Here is a 17811-nt window from a genome sequence, read left to right as displayed (position 1 = left end):
GCCATAACTTGAACAATAATCTGTTACGTTCTATTTCATTCATCCTTGGGGAAAACGCTGTACCCCAACCCCATTTCAAGGGAGCCCAGAAATGCAGTTTTCTTGTATTTATTCAGGAGCTAGATGTTTTGTGAAAGTAGAATCCTTCAAATTTCTAGCCTGGCAAACTGCCAGGAAATAGTAGATTTAATCGCAAATTTGTAGATCAAAAAATAGACTCAGAGGGAATATCCTTTGATAAGGTCATTTAGCAAATGATAGAGACTTGAACGTAGGCCTTTTGTCTCCAGATGACATACACAATAACCAGTAAAAAGGAAGGTACCAGAGTTGTGACTAGACCTTTTGTAATAGCAGCAGTATACTGTAGAGATTAAAACTTGGACCAGAGCTGGGATTAGGATGAGGCAAGCGAGGGGTCTAGGGTGTAGAATTTAAAGGACATTCAGTCTTCACTCTCAGGGTCCAGGTTCCTTGACTGGGAACACTGGAGTCAGACTGCCTGGATTATTTCCCACTTTTGTCTGCTACGAGTTGGTGGTCTTAGATAAATTAACTTACTGTTCTTCAGGTTCTTTTTCTGTAAAAAGGAGATAGTAACAATGTCTGTGTTAGAGGATTTTGTAAAAATGAGTCTGTACGTGTAAAGTTACTCGCAAAGTACACAGTAAGAATACAATACAGGATTAATCTAGTTAATATGATCTATAGATGTACATTAGAGCCATTTGGGGAACAGAAAATGAGTTTTCTCCATGTCTAATTTCAGAGACCTGGCAAAGATTGATGAAATAGGATTGCCAAAAATAAAAGCTACTGTGTTGGAGGGAAAATAGTATTATAAAAATAAAGAGAATTCTTCTGTTTCCTACGCAAAATAAATAAATACATAACAATTCAGTATTCTTGATTGTTGTCAGTAGTATTAATATGATCACTGTTGCCGAAAACAGTATTGCATTGTTTGTTTTAAATAGCTGATATTTAAAAAACAGTATTTTGATAAATACAATTAAAATCATAAAGAAGAAATTGGATTAAAACATTTAGCTGATTTGAATTTTATATTATTTGATATTATAAGTTTAATGCTAAGTATTTGTACAGTACTATATTTGTGTTTTTCACGTTACCTAGGATAGTATTTGGTACTTAGTAAATGTGGCTTCTCAATAGACTACTCCAACACCCTTTTTTCCTCTGCTGCCTACCCAGCCCCAGCAGTTGGAAATGTGTGGGGCCATGTTTGCTTGTCTTAATGACTAGTGGGCACCTTTGGCATTTAGTCAGCTACAGCCAGGAATGTTGTTTTTTCTGTACACTTCCTGTGGCACTACCCTGTACAATAAAGAATTGTCCTGGCCAAAATGTCAGTAGCATCCTTACAGAGAAACATTATGCTAGAAAACAACAGTTTGTTTTCCCTTTTCTTCTTTGAAATTACTAAATGTCTGATAAGTTCTTAGTCATTTTGTTAACTCCTGAATAAGTCTCTGCCTTGAAGGAGTTCATACTTCAGTAGAGAAGGTAGACTTAGTGTGAAAAGTATGATAGAAATATTTCTAGGGTTTGGAGGCAGTGAGTGATTTCTCTTGAGGCTGTGTGACTTTGACGTTTCCATTGTTTAGGGAATCATGAGGGAAGACTACTAGTCGGAATAGTTTACTAAGATTTAGACACGAGATATGTATGGTATATTCAGGGAACTGCAAGTACTTTGACACTGTTAGGAAAGTAGAATGCAAGTTACAGTAGCAGAGAAGTAACATAATTCTGTATTAAGGAGCTTGATCTTTACGTGAGAAAGATTCTCTGCGGTGCTAGTTAAAATGCAGATTTTTGGACCTCTGCTCCAGAGATTCTGACCTGATAGAGGCACAGTCTGACATTTTCTTTTTAATTCAATAACATATACCAAAAAATAAAAAAAAATTAAATTGACTTTTAACAACCCACTAATGGGTTGCAGTGTGCACTTTGAAAAGCATTGGTTTAGACTTTAATAGCGTGCATTAAAGTGACCTGGACAGGTTATTAAAACAGATTTTTGGCTCCATCCCCAGAGTTGCTGAGTCAGTAGGTCTGGCGTGGGGCCTGAGAATTAGTATGCCTAACAAGTTCTCAGGTGATGCTGATGACCACATTTTGAGGACCACTGATTTATAGAGGATAGATTGGAAGAGCAAGTTTTCACTACAAGGTAGACCCTGTGAGGAGGAGGATTTTTGTCAGGTTTGTTCACTGTCTGTTCTCAGTGCCTCTAATAGTGTCTAGTACATAGGAGATCTCAGGAATCATTTGTAGAATTTATGACTTGATGTGGGGAGCTCAGTGGGCTTAGTCATTACACTTTATGGTAGTACTGGTGAGAGGAAAGGACTTGAACCAGGGCCATACCAGTAAGGATAGATTGGAACAATGCTTTCCCCTGCTCAGCAGGAAGCCTGCTTCTCCCTCTCCCATTCCCCCTGCTTGTGTTCCCTCTCTCGCTGTCTCTGTCAAATAAATAAATAAAATCTTAAAATTTTTTTTAAAAAATCATGGTTTAAACAACTGTATCTTAAAGCATATAAACAATGGTACCTTGATTTTTGGTTTACCAGAGGCCAGGTTTTGTTTTGTTTTAGAACACACAAAAGAAGTGTAGAAGTTTTGGGTGAATGCAGACTGTTCAGGAACCTTTGTATGAAATATGTTAGTTGGAATGTATTTTATTCAGTGTGTAAGTGTCCGTTTTGTCCTGTGTGCTATGCTAGATGCCTACTCTACAGAGATGAACCAGATACAACTTGAGCTCTCAGAAAATAATTCTTTGTTACCCTAGGAGGAACTCTAGCTGTTTTTAATTTGAGATTTTTCAGAGACTTAGATTTCTTAGCTGGAAGTGATTTTAGAAGTAATTCAATTTGTCCTCTTTTTATTTTTATTTTTAAAGTTTTTTTTTTTTTTAAGATTTTATTTATTTATTTGACAGAGAGAGACACAGGGAGAGGGAGAACCGGACTCCCCGCTGAGCAAGGAGCCCGATGTGGGACTCGATCCCAGGACCCTGGGATCATGACCTGAGCCGAAGGCAGATGCTTAACGACTGAGCCACCCAGGCGCTCTGTCCTCTTTTTAGATAAAGAGGAAAATGCCCAAGAAAGATACATAATTTGTCCACAAAGCCGAATAGTGGCCAAACCAGGACTGTGTTTCTTACTTTTGGTGTAATGCTCTATTACACTATTAATAGCACCACAACCGTAATAATGAAAACTAACATTTATTGGTCACTGAGTTTATGCTAGATTCTGATCAACGTTTTGCATAAATATGTTACTGAGTCCTTACAACAACCCGTGAGAGAGAGATTGTTACTCTCTCTATAAGAATAGGCTTCAGGCAAATCTAAATAGCTTGCTAAGGGGAATGGTTGCTTTGGGAGATTGACCTTTAGTTTACTTTTTTAGCAAGCCATTAGAGATATGCTGGAAATGTTATTAGCATGTAGCTACAAATATACAATTTCTAGAACAGTTGGAAGTGTTGGAAGATGATAAAGATCATTGTGAGTATGGTAAAAGGATCCTTTTTGAAGGATCTGATAGAAGTCTAAGGTGTGTTAGGCAATATTCCACGAGCATATCCTAGGGGAGAAAACAAAATGTGTGTAGGTGCTAGGTGCTTGTGTACAAAATGACTGAATTATTATTTTTAAAATATTTTCTTTGAGAAAGAGAGAGTACAAGTGTGCTCAAGAGTGGGGGCGGGGAGGGGGGAGGAGGGACAAACAGACTGTGCAGAGCCTAATGCCAAAATCAAGAGTCGGACGCTTAACTGACTGAGCCACCCAGGTGCCCCCAAAATAACTGAATTACATTTCATTTGTATATCTGAAAAATGGTTTGTTTCTTTCTTGGGCAATTTATTATAAGGGTTGAGGTTCTCCACATTGAACACTAAGTCTGGTAGAGAGGAAATGTGTTAGGGAAAAGTATGAAATAGTCATAAATATTTTATTTTCTGTCTTTTGCCCATGTCTGATTTTTTTTTTCCCCATTGTAATAGCTGTCCTAGGGTGAGAGGAGAAAATAGAGAAGTGGCAAAGCAAAAAAGGATTGTTATTCCTTGTCATGATGGAAGATGGGGGAGAATTTCAAAAGGTGTGGAGGGTTGAGAGTGCCTCTAAAAGCATTGGGCATTGCTGTTTCTTTTTTCTTGCATAGGATCAGACAGATGGAAAGTTAGGCTTTTCTAACTTGAGGATTGCCTCTGTAACGTTTCTCATTGTTCAGATCAAGAAAAGATGAATTTATGTTTTATATGTATAATTTAAAAATTAGATATTTCATTAAAGGGAGATTTCCATGAAAATAGTGAAGAATTGATTTGATGTTAAAAAAAAGGTAATCTTTGATTATTAAAAAATTGCTTATATGAAATTCTGCCTGGGATTACTAAGGAATTACTGAAGAAAGTTTGAAGATATAAAAAGAAACAAAATTTTTCATTACTCCAAAGTAGCAAAAAATAAATTTGATACTTTAAAATTAATTTTCATTATTGTATATACTTGGGTAAGAATTAGATTGGTTTATTAGAGATTGGTTTTATCAGTTTTGAAAATGAAAGAATTTTATAAACAGATTAGTAAAATATGGTTTGTCCACATGTTCAGAGTTATCTTCACTAACATTCACTTAGAATGTTCCTTACTTTTCTTTGCCTTAGTTGTGGGAGAATAAACTAATGCAGTCTAGGGCAGTAGATGGATTTCATTCGGAAGAGCAGCAGCTTTTATTGCAAGTTCAGCAGCAGCATCAACCCCAGCAACAGCAACATCACCACCACCACCACCATCAGCAAACTCAGCCACAGCAGACGGTACCTCAGCAGGCGCAGACCCAGCAGGTCCTTATTCCTGCATCACAGCAAGGTGAGATTGGATATATTTTTCTGCTTACAACTTGGAAATGAAATTTGTCATTTTCAAAGAAGAGAGATACTGTAGGTTTTTCCTTTCTATTGACTGAGTGGGTAGTCTGTGTGTATTTACGTACAAATTTTGTATAAAACGTGGATTCTGTATTGTAGTAATGATAAACAAATAGTTAACTAGTTGAGAGCCTAAGATGATATAAGCGTATTAATATTTTTTTTGAGGAGGCTACATAATGGTGGATATCCTAAAATACATCAGACCTATAAAGATTTATTTACTAAGGGTTTCGTTATTTTATGTGGTAAAATCGTTACCTACTTTCTTTATGAAATTGATTTGTTTCTTCAAAGACATTTAAGTTTGGTTTTTATAAATACATCTTAAACACTGGGGGAGTTTTGTAAGTGTGGCAGTCTGAAATTTCAATTCCCTAATACTTTAAATGTAAATTGACTGAATTAGATTTCTTTTAAGTGAAGAGTATATGTCCATAACATAATTTATTTACTTAGTTTAGAGGTAAGAAAAACCAAGTATTTATAGAGTGTCCATAGTGCTTTGTACTGTGCAAGTAAATTTATAGATTTGTTTCATTGTGCTTTAAAAAAAGGCTTTGTGAAGTAGCTCTTCCAACATTTCTGTGCTAAGGAAAATTTGGGCCCTGAGAAGGCTAGGAAGCTTGGTCTGTTACATGTAATAACTATTTTCTGTCTTGACACATATGTATTTGGTTATGAAACTTACCTAGCATTTAAGTTTTGTAAATCTTGTTACTGGAGAGGAGAATGAAGATAAATGAAAAGTTTTATTTTAAGGTAACGGTTTAGTTACCCATTTGCCTCATTTGAGAGTATCTGAGAATATATAAGACTTAAAATTGATAGTGATATATAGTAAGTAATGCATGGTAGAAATGTCTGTTTGGATTGTTTTGCTGTTTATACCAAATAAGACTTAATATTTGGTTTTATTCTATACCTGCATCAAATAATTTTATCCTTTTGATCTGTTTTGATGACTGTTCCTCCTATTGCCTTCAGGCCTGGCACTAGGATTTTAGGTCATCATAAATTAAAATTTGATTTTCTTCACTCAGAGAATATTAGGATAATGGGATTATCTGTTTATTCTCTGAAATTTGTGGAATCAAACACTTAGCTCCTTTTATACTTATGTAACATTGCCATTCTTCCTTTCTTCCATTTTTTTTTAACATTGCCATTATTTCTGATTTATGTTTTTTAAAAAGTTGGTGGAAGTAACAAGATTCTGGCAACTGTCAAATGGGGGAAGAGGGCTATGTAGATTAAAGACAACTAGTTAATAGTTTTTTTGAGCTCATTCTTAATGGGTTACTAACTCATTCTAACAGTAGTAGTATATCAACAAAACAATATTGAGTTAGCAAGACAATTAAGTTGTGTTTGAAAATTTCCAGTTTAAGAATGCACAGAGCTGTGTGTGTGTGTGTGTGTGTGTGTATAAATATATATTAGGTATCTCATTACTTCATGTTCCCAAATTCCTTTGTATCCTTAGGTGTTGTTATTCAAATCTTTTTTTTTATTTTAGAGAGTTGATGTTGTCTAGTATAAGATGGGTATATCACAGCTGTTATTTGCCGTAGAAATTGATAACAGTCTGAGGTATCAAATAGGTGAATGCATTTGAATGCAGAAAACAGGAAAAAAGTTTTCAGCATTGTATAGTATTCTTAGGATTATGAAACAGCCTCATGGTTCCTTGTTTGCACTTGTACTTTTTTTTTTTTTAACAGCTGCTGCACCACAAGTTATAGTTCCTGATTCTAAGCTGATACAGCATATGAATGCGTCAAACATGGTAAGACTCAGAACATAGCATTTTGGCTCTACTTATTCTAACTCAAAATTGTGATTATGCCCAGGTATGTTCTGTATTAACAACCTGAAGTTTATTCAAAACTTGAACAAAATGGCTGTTTTATTTGGTTTCCTAATTATTGGATTTAGCAGCAGATCTAAAGTTTAACTTGATATTTAGACATAGAGATTCATAAAATTATGCAGTTTTCTGTTGAAAATACCAAAAGAATGATGCTTTGTGAGAGCTCTTTCATCCCAGGCTATTTTTGGAAAATGGGTTTAGGGGACCTACCAAACATAATATGCCAATTATAGTTGTTTCAGAAGACCCATTAATTACTAGAGGTCAGGAATGCTAAGAATTATAAACTTTAAAAATGAAAATGAACTGTTTGGATAGTTCAGGGTAACTGTTTTTAAGACCAAACCTTTAAAAAAATTTTTGCTCTGATTTAACAATAGCATAGCTTAATAAGATTTATTACAATGTGTACATTATTACTTTAAAATATATTTTAACCAACTGAGTTTATTATGCATTAGTCTTTTGGTATTTCTAAAGGATATTCACTGAACCTAAGTCCTCAAATTTTCAAATTTCATTTAGGGCATGTAGTATTTCCCATCAAATACAGTACCATATAACTAAAATTAGAAAAACTGCTTCAGATTCTTAGAGAATCTTTATCTATATACTTAAAGTTTTTTTTAATAAGACATTAAAATGAAGTTTTATTAGAATAATTATTCCAGCACTTTCTCATAAATGGCTTTTCTTTGTTCTGTTTACAGTAAACGCACTTGTTAGTGGAGTCTCACCTCTGACATTCTTAAATTAATCCAAATCTTTTATTTAAAGGCAAGAATCGCTTTTAAAAAAATCTCTTACTGCTAGCAATGAGATTTTTTTTCCCAGATAGTTTTTTTTTTTTAATTTTTATTTATTTGAGACAGAATGAGAGAGAGAGAGCACATGAGAGGGGGCAGGGTCAGAGGCAGAGGCAGGCTCCCTGCCTAGCAGGGAGCCCGATGCGGGACTCGATCCCGGGACTCCAGGATCATGACCTGAGCCGAAGGCAGTCGCTTAACCAACTGAGCCACCCAGGCGCCCTCTTTTTTTTTTAATGAAAAAGCAAAAATATATATTTTTCAAAGATTTATTTATTTTAGAGAGGGATGGGTGGGGGCGGCGTGGAGAGGGAAAGAGAGTCTTCAGCTGACTCCACACAGAACGGCAGAGCCTGATGCGGGGCTTGCTCTCACAACTCTGAGATCATGACCTGAGCCAAAACCAAGAGTTGAACACTTAACCAGCTGTGCTACCCAGGTGCCCTGTAAAAGCAGTATTTTAAAAAATCACTTCTGTTTGGTGAGTAATGAGTAGTTAACCTCAAAGCTCATCTGTGATTGATAAGCCAGATAGGAAACAGGGCTTACGTACTAGACAAATGACTCCTTTTTAAATATACCAGCCTTACAAATTTATAGCTTGACAGAATTACAAATTTCTACATGATAGTAGAAATTACAGTTTTTAAATTCACAAAAGAATCAAGGATATCTATTTGTCCTTGTAGTTCAGATTGCTGGAATCAGTTCTTCATAAAAATCACAAAATTCCAGCCTATCATGGAATCACAAGAATTTTTATCATTCAGAAAATTACATTTCAAGTCTAACGCCCCAAATTTCTTAACCTCCGTTCTTAAAAATGAAAGTCACTGTAGGATCTATATTGCAGTTTATGCTATTGAGACTGTTTCCTAGGGAGTAACTTGTGTCCTTTCGTTTTTTAAGATTTATTTATTCATCTAACAGAGAAGGAAAGAGAGAGCATGCGCAGACACAACGCAGGTGGAGGGACAGAGGGAGAGGGAGCAGGCCCCCCGCTGAGTGCAAAGGCAGACACAGGGCTTGATCCCAGGACCTTGAGATCATGACCTGAGCCGAAATCAAGAATCGGCCACTTAAAACACTAAGCCACCCAGGCGCTCTGACTTTTGTCCTTTTAAAACAGAAAATTTTGTAGAATGACTTGCAGTAGGCCCATCTGATTTCCAAGAATTTTAAGTTTTGAAAGAAAATTTTGAATTAAAATAGTGTTTAAAGAGACTGGGGCAAAATTAGTGGCCCATCTCTTACTTGTTATGTCTCCCTTGATTCTGAAGAGCATGTATTTAAACAGATCATAGGTCAGAAACATCTATCAGTAAAAGGTGTTAGCATTTATGGGTATTTTAGTATTTTAGTTGATGTTTTCAGTGTTTGCCCCATGTATTTTTTTTTTTTTTTTTTAAGATTTTATTTGCGAGAGAGAGAACGAGAGACAGAGAGCATGAGAAGGAGTGAGAGGGAGGAGGGTCAGAGGGAGAAGCAGACTCCCTGCCGAGCAGGGAGCCCGATGTGGGACTCGATCCTGGGACTCCAGGATCATGACCTGAGCCGAAGGCAGTTGCTTAACCAACTGAGCCACCCAGGCGCCCCTGCCCCATGTATTTTATATGTTCTGAAGTACAGTCACTGTAGGCTCTTTACAAATAAAAGTTTTTTGGTTTTGTTTGTTTGAATTATTATTACTGATTCAAAGATACCCATTTGATTGATTTCCGTTTTCTTTTTTTAATTTAAATTTTAGGTAGTTAACATACAGTGCTATATTGGTTTCTGGAGTAGAATTCAGTGATTAATCACTTACATACACTACCCATTGCTCATCATAACAATTGCCCTCCTTTTTTTTTTTTTTTTTAAAGGTTTTATTTATTTTTTTGACCGAGAGAGACATAGCGAGAGCAGGAACACAAGCAGGTGGAGTGGGAGAGGGAGAAGCATGCTTCCTGCAGAGCAGGGAGCCCAATGTGGGACTCCATCCCAGGACCCTGGGATCATGACCTGAGCCGAAGGCAGACGCTTGACGACTGAGCCACCCAGGCGCCCAACAATTGCCCTCCTTAATACCCATCCCCCTTTAGCCCATTCCCTCTTCACCTCCCTCCATCAACCCTGTTTGTTCTCTTTTGTTAAGAGTCTCTTATGGCTTGTTTTTCCTCCCTCCTCTTTTTCTTTTCCCCCTTCCCATATGTTCATCCGTTTTCTTTTTTAAATTCCACATATGAGTGAGATCACACAGTATTTGTCTTTCTCTGACTGACTTATTTCACTTAATGTAATACACTTTAGCTTCGTCCATGTCATTGCAGATGGCAAGATTTTATTCCAGTTTTGATTTTTTTGATTTTTTTAAAAGCTAGGCATGCTTTGGAAATGAACATTGAAAAGTTACGTACTTTGGGGCACCTGGGTGGCTCAGTCGTTAAGCGTCTGCCTTCGGCTCAGGTCATGATCCCAGGATCCTGGGATCGAGCCCCGCATCGGGCTCCCTGCTGGGCGAGAAGCCTGCTTCTCCCTCTCCCACTCCCCCTGCTTGTGTTCCCTCTCTCGCTGTGTCTCTCCCTGTCAAATAAATAAATAAAATCTTAAAAAAAAAAAAAAAGTTATGTACTTTAATAAGAATGTAGGATAGTGATAATATATTAGGGAGAAAGCTATTTCAGGGAACCTACAAAACAGGACCTTATATCAAACCAGTTTTGCAGGTTCTCTTTATGAAATAATTGCTCTAATGCATTATTCATTTTAGGGTTGTTTCATAAAATACAAGAAGAAATTTTCAGTAGGCATTGATAAAAGATGGATTGTGTATGGTATGTCAGTCAACAGATATTTATTGATAGCATCTTGAATGTGCAGAGGTTTGCAAGTGGTTATTGTGTCATGTATGCTGTGTAGAAACTACAGTTGTCACTTTGCCAGTAGAGGGAGATCTATTAATCTTATGAAATCTGAATATTAATATTTCTGAAGAGAATTTCTCAGTAGTAAGTGGTTGTTGATGTGTTCCTTAGACTTAAATTACCTTTCATTTGTCTATACAGACAAGATTTATTTAAAATAAATGAAATGCAGAAGCTGCATTTCATGAAAAGAACCTGGTGGGGCTATGTCTGGATTCTGGGGACATAGTGGGAATTTGGGGCTTTAGATGTAGAAACTAGTTAGGCCTATCAAATGGCAACAAGAAGCACATTTTCTTAGAACACTGTATTTGGAGTCTAGACTAGATAGTAGTGTCATGAACCTACTTGCGTATAATTTTCCAAGAATTGTTGACTTCTCTGGCATTAGCATCTTCAAAGCATAGTTAAATTTATTTCTCAGAGATTACCAAATAGAGGTGTTTCTAAAAATGTGTATGTTAGATTGGTATGTGAAGGCTTGGTCCCTTTAAAAAGATTGAAGGATGAGGGAGAAAAATTACCTCTATATATAGTTACAGTGAGATGCATGGAACTACTTTGAGTATAGAATTAAAAAAACAGTAAAAATGTGGTGTAATTCTTTTGGAGGAAAGGGGAGAGGAGAAGTCTCCAGAAGCAGTAAATGAAAAATTTATCCTGGATTTAAAGAGATTCAGAGTACACCCATGTATTTTTTTTTTTTTTTTGACTTAAATGTCAGATACTACCTCCATTTTAAAATGTAGAAATTAAAGTTGGTGACTTTTAAGATTTTTAGGTATTTTTTTGTGTCAATAAAACTATTATTAATGTATGTTTCACCTACATATAGTGCCAATATTGTCATCTTAGGGCATCGTAGAATTGCTAGCTAAAGAAGCTCAGCCTTCTGATACAAGGTTTTCTTTAAAACCCTGTTGATTCTAGTATAAATTAAAAATACTAAGAATTCTAAAATGAAGATACTTAACATTTTGCTTCAAGTATATTACAGTTGACCTTGAACAATTTGGGTTTGAACTGTATGGGTCCATTTATATGCAGATTTTTCCGATAAATATGGTTATTTTAGATAAATAAGGTATATATTTTCTTTCCTCTAGCTTACTTTATTGTAGAATAAAATAGATAACATATATATCATACAAAATAGGTGTTAATTGACCATTTATGTTATTGGTAAGGCTTCTGGTCAACAGTAGGCTATTTAGTTTTTGGGAAGTCAAAAGTTATATGTGGATTTTCACTTGTGTGAAGAGTTGGTGCCCTTAGCCCCTGCATTGCTTAAGGGTCAACTGTAATTGACAACAAGGAATTGGGAGTAAGGATATACAGTAGGAAAAGAAATAATGGAATGGATATTTTTATAATTGTATGGCATTGTCAGTATGTGTGAGGTTTCCTTAGAGCACATTCTCCAGGGGAAAAAACACCCCAATTATATTATCCTGCTTCGTTGTTTGAAGTATTTAAGTAAGGCATTTAGGCTAGATGATCTTCATTGTATCATTTTATAAAATGGGGTTTAGTCTTGCTGCTAAAACTTTTCATTTTAGTATGTACTAAACGATAAACTTCAAATACTGTGAAAATGTGCCAGAGAGAAATTGAGGTACTGTTATGCACATATGTGGTTTTGATTGTTTTTCCTTTGTTTTTTCAGAGCGCTGCTGCTACAGCTGCTACCTTGGCACTCCCTGCAGGTGTGACGCCGGTTCAGCAGATACTAACAAATTCAGGTAATGAGGAGTAACGGAACCATTATTTATATGTATGACTCAGAAAATTGTACCATCTAGTCTTTGTTTGGGCCTCATTGAAAGACAAAATCAGTATTTCTTTTACCATTTGACTTACTTAGGTTATTAAAAAAGACTGAGTACTGTAGCACATTAAGTAATAATTACTGCTGAGGATGCAGTAGAGAAGATGAAAATTGCGTTTGAGCTTTTGATCTGTGAATGAGAATCCTATTATTGAATAAGTATGATTATATAGAAATATTTTTTTACATAGATTTTTGTTAAACACACTTAACCTGCCATATAAGTTAAACTTACTTGAATGAATTAGTGATATCAAACTAAATCCTGTAGTATTTTATTGCATTCTGTTTTACATAATATCTCTGCATAGACTGACAAAATTTACTTGTGATTTTTGGCATATTAATGTTGGAAGAATTTATTTACATGGGTTTTAAGTTATTCTCTCTGATTTTAATTATAGAATTTCTTGTTATTTTGTTAATAAGATTCTAAATTTGTAAAGAACTAGAGGTTTATCTTGTTACATATTTTATTAATATATAGTTGTTGCTTTTTAATTAATTGAAGATTCTGTATCATCTAAAACAACAAAGAGAGGGAATCACTTCTCTGTGTTTAAGCCAGGCATACACTCAGTATTATGTGGCAATGATAATTCAACAAACTTTTGTTTTAAGCATTTTGAAGCTAAGTATCCTGGTGCTTTGGCTCAAGATATTAATGAACTGTTATACTTTCATGTCTTCAGAGCTTTCAAAAGAAACAGCCTTTGAAACATATGATCTTACTGGTCTTATATGACTCTTAACATGTTAGTAAAGATAATTTAAACTTCTAATCAACTTTTATATCTCTTAAAACTTTATTGGAAAAGAGCTTTATAGGGATGATGAGTAAGGAAAAACATTTTAAGCAATGTATTTGAACATGGAGGGAACTGAGAGAAGGTGAGGATTATGTTTGTTGTGTATGGCAGCCCTTAATTGTTAGACTTCTTGCTCGATCATTTCTAGGGGATTTTGGTGGCTTGACATTCATTATGAATTCATTTATTTTGAGATGGTCACTGCTAAAATGGTAACTTGTAATACATACTTTCTGCTTTAGGCCAGCTTCTTCAAGTAGTCAGAGCAGCCAATGGTGCCCAGTATATCTTCCAGCCTCAGCAGTCAGTGGTTCTCCAACAACAAGTTATACCACAAATGCAGCCTGGTGGAGTGCAAGCTCCTGTTATACAACAGGTAATAGAATAATAAGTTATGATCATGATGGGGTTCTTTTTTCTTCTCCTGTATGAATTCTTCGGGTGGTTCTCCTCCCGTTTCCCATGGCTTTATCTCTACGAATTCTTAGACTGTTCTCCAGTGTTGTACATCCTGTCGTTGTAAATTCCTTCTGTATACCTTACAGCTTAACTTACATTTAATATATTTAAGACTAAATTGTTGTTTCTCTGCTTATCTTTCATCATTCCTCTGAGTATGCTTTTCTGTCACCCTCCATCCAGCCTCCTCAGCCTCCCAAGTTATCTGGCATTCATTCAATAAGCATTTACTATGTGGCTGTGTATCAGAGTCTTTGCAAGGGACTGGAGATTTAGGAGTGAACAAGGCAGACATGAATCCAGTTTCATGAAGCTTATGTATTTTTATTTTTATTTTATTTATTTATTTATTTATTTATTTATTTATTTATTAAGATTTTATTTATTTATTTGAGACAGAGAGAATGAGAGACAGAGAGCATGAGAGGGAGGAGGGTCAGAGGGAGAAGCAGACTCCCTGCCGAGCAGGGAGCCCGATGTGGGACTCGATCCCGGGACTCCAGGATCATGACCTGAGCCGAAGGCAGTCGCTTAACCAACTGAGCCACCCAGGCGCCCAAGCTTATGTATTTTTAATATGCAAAGTATCATGAAGTCCTACCAATTTTTAATAGTTCCTTTTTTCCAGACTGCAGTTTTAACATGTTTGCAGTTCCTTCATGTTTGAAACTAGTTTTCTTTTCTCGGACTTCCTCATCATTTCCTTACTTGATGCTTTCCTAATTTCCCACTTAAAATACTATTATTATTCTCTCAATAGTGTATATACTATATATACTGTGTGTGTGTATAAATAAATACTATATATTATCCTCTTAATTGATTTCCCTGACTCTAATCTTAGGCTTCCTAACTCGTTACTCTGTATTTTATAGTTATTGTTCTAAAAATCTTAAAATCTTTTAATGACTTCTCATTGCCTGTTGGAAAAAGTCTAAAACTCCTCAGCATGGTTCATAGGATCTTTGTTTTTTTTATGGATCTTATTTTTTTGATCTCTTCAGGTTTATTTCTTGCCATGCTTCCAACTATCTGCTTCAACTGCTATTTAGATCAAAGTTAGATCTTTGTACCTACTTCTGTGCTGGGTGTTAAAACTCTTGTACCGTGAGTACAAAGAGGAAAGAGAAATAGTTATTTTCTTAAAGAACTTAGGTACTTTAAAAAAAGAGACACATTACATAATGTCCATATTATAGTATGATAGTAGAGGTAAGGTCAGAGAAGCATTAATCTAGTCGATTTACAGCTTTCCAGATTTTTGTTTGATGCTGTTCTTCTACTTAGAATGCCCTTTGACCTTCCTTCTAGCAACTCCCTTTATTCCCCCCAACAAAAAAAAGCAACCGAATGGAAAAGCCTGGCTAATCTTCCAAGCACAAAAGAACTCAAGTATTACATATTAAGAAGGCTTCCCTGACCATACCTTGTCCCTCAAGCTGAATTTAGTCCTCTCTCCTGTGTTCTCTTAACACCATATCATACTTCTGTTACACCTTCTATCTTTTGAGTTGTGTTACTGCTTTGTCTATTGCACCATTAATCCATAAATTTCTTAAGGGAAATACTGTCTTATTTTGCATTCCTTGAACCTAAAGGCAAGTAATTGCCATTCACTGTTTTTTATTTATCACTAGGTATTCTCTTTTTATTTATTAACACATGTAATTATAGATACATTTATTGTAAAAGATACAGTTAATATTTGTTATTATGTTCTTTTGAGTTATGGTTTACTTTAGAATTCTAGATGCAGAAGCAGAAAGGAACTTTAGAAATCATCTGATCTGGTGTGGTTGCATGGTTAGAATCAGCTGGAGAGCTTTTTTTTTTTTTAAAGATTTTATTTATTTAATTGACAGAGAGAGACACAGTGAGAGAGGGAATACAAGCAGGGGGAGCGGGAGAGGGAGAAGCAGGCTTCCCACTGAGCAGGGAGCCCGATGTGGGGCTGGATCCCAGGACCCTGGGATCATGACCTGAGCTGAAGGCAGATGGTTAACGACTGAGCCACCCAGGCGCCCCAGCTGGAGAGCTTTAAATGATTAGATTTCATCTCACACCAATTAAATCAGAATACTAGGAGTGGGGCCCAAGTACCAGTATTTTTAAGCTACCAGGTGGTTGTAATTTGCAGCCAGGGTTGAGAACCATTGATTCTAGTTTGACAGTGAAGTGACGAAAGCCAAAAGAGGTTAAGTGACATGCCTTTGCTATATCTCAATCTGGGATCTTAGACAAAACTGGGGCCCAAGACTTCACATCTTCAGTGCAGTGTTCTCCACAGGGAGGCAGTGCAACATAATAATTAGAGCAGAATCAGAAAGCCTGGGTTAAAATTTTGCCTCTTCGTGACTACAAGCTTGGCAAGTCACTAAACTTGTCCATACATCAAGCAAGTAAATTAATCATATGTGTAACTCTTGGTTTGGAATTTGCCATGTACATAGCAAGTGCTCAGTAAATATTTTCAGAAAATCTTTTTTTCCTTCAGAACTTTGAATGGTAAAATAGAAGTGGGATCATTATACTAGTTAAACTCCTTTTATGCTTTGGTGGTTTTTAGCCATATGAGATATGGCCATTTTTGGTGATTCTTCAGCATTTACGCCTATTTCTCTGTACCACAAAGTGAAACTGGGCTACTTGGTACTCCCACTAGTTTCTTTAATATGGTTTTCTTTTGCCTTAGGTACTGGCCCCTCTTCCTGGAGGGATTTCACCACAGACGGGTGTCATCATTCAGCCACAACAAATCTTATTTACAGGAAATAAGACTCAAGTTATACCTACAACGGTGGCTGCACCTACCCCGGCGCAAGCACAGATAACTGCAGCTGGCCAGCAGCAACCACAGGCCCAGCCTGCTCAAGCACAAGCCCCACTGGTGTTACAGGTTGATGGAACCGGGGATACGTCATCTGAAGAAGATGAAGATGAAGAAGAAGACTATGATGATGATGAAGAGGAAGACAAAGAGAAAGATGGAGCTGAGGATGGGCAGGTAGAAGAAGTAAGTTTGTAGTAAAAGAATTGAAATGAGAAACTACTCAGTCATTTCTTTTACTTGGTGCCAAACTGATGAATTATATTCTATTTTTTCAGAGGCTGTTAAGGTGTTATACAATATAGGATTTTAAATATAAAGTTAGATTGTTTTAACCTAATAAGGTTTTTAAATGGTTCTGGTTGTATTTATCATCATAAAATACTGTTTCTTATAGCTAGTAATAAAAAATGTTATCATATTGAGTTGTATTTATAAAGGGGGTAGAGAGAATGCAAGTAATTCTAATTTTCTGGCTTATGCATTCATGATGTGATTTAAACATAAGGCATTGGTAGAACACATAAAATGAGGTTAATCTTTGCCTCAGTAATTAAAAAGGTATGGCAACATCTGGGAAGAGAGGAGACTTGAGGAAAAAGCTAAATGTCACAGACTTATTCATAACTTCCTTTTGGTCTGTATTCTATACTAGTTCCTTACATCACTTTATCTACTCTTAGTATCTTTCTTGAGTTAAGCAAACCATTCTTATTCATCTTTAGTTATATATTTCTAGAAGCATATAAATATATCTTTGTTTTTCTCAGTGTTCCTGCTTAACCGGTTACTTGTGTTCAAGATGTTTTTCTTTAAAAATTTTTTTTATTTTTTAAGATTTTATTTTTATTTATTTGACAGAGCACAAGCAGGGGGAGCAGACAGGCAGAGGCAGAGGGAGAGGGAGAAGCAGGCTCCCCGCTGAGCAAGGAGCCTGATGCGGGGCTCGATCCCAGGACCCTGGGATCATGACCTGAGCCGAAGGCAGTTGCTTAACCAACTGAGCCACCCAGGTGTCCCTCAAGATGTTTGTCTTAACCACAGTTTCCTTTGTTAATTGCTTTCTTCAACTTAAGATGTAATTTTGTTTATTTTAGGACAAAATTCTTTAATGTTTTTAAAAAATACTGTTTCATTAAATATTGAATAGATACAAATGAATAAAAAATATTTTAACATAAAAACACCCTTATGTCCACATCTAGTTAAAAATAATCCCATTACGGGGTGCCTGGGTTGCTTAGTCAGTTAAGGTCCTACTCTTGATTTCAGCTCAGGTCATGCATGATCTCAGGGTCATGGGATTTGAGTCTGGCATCAAGCTCC

The 17811-nt window shown here is 36.0% G+C and overlaps 1 protein-coding gene and 1 non-coding gene across 4 annotated transcripts in view; both read left to right on the top strand.

Moving 5' to 3' along the window:
• GTF2A1 (general transcription factor IIA subunit 1) overlaps positions 1-17811 on the top strand; it is a 43338-nt gene that overhangs the window by 8442 nt on the left and 17085 nt on the right. For all 3 annotated transcript variants that reach the window (XM_045901338.3, XM_054513826.2, XM_045901339.3), the window contains exons 3-7: positions 4714-4918; positions 6702-6766; positions 12229-12304; positions 13442-13575; positions 16351-16671. In XM_045901338.3, coding sequence (XP_045757294.1) covers positions 4714-4918; positions 6702-6766; positions 12229-12304; positions 13442-13575; positions 16351-16671 — 801 coding nt within the window. The remainder of the gene's footprint in view (positions 1-4713; positions 4919-6701; positions 6767-12228; positions 12305-13441; positions 13576-16350; positions 16672-17811) is intronic.
• Positions 5937-6080, top strand: LOC123862768 (small nucleolar RNA SNORA79). Its single transcript, XR_006795437.1, has one exon. It is a non-coding gene; the product is annotated as a small nucleolar RNA SNORA79 (small nucleolar RNA).

Source organism: Mirounga angustirostris, unplaced genomic scaffold, assembly GCF_029215605.1.
Source record: "Mirounga angustirostris isolate CCGP_5_RB_7025 unplaced genomic scaffold, mMirAng1.0.hap1 SCAF_9, whole genome shotgun sequence".
In the NCBI taxonomy this organism is placed as follows: Eukaryota; Metazoa; Chordata; class Mammalia; order Carnivora; family Phocidae; genus Mirounga; species Mirounga angustirostris.
This window is presented reverse-complemented; position numbering and strand designations above follow the sequence as displayed.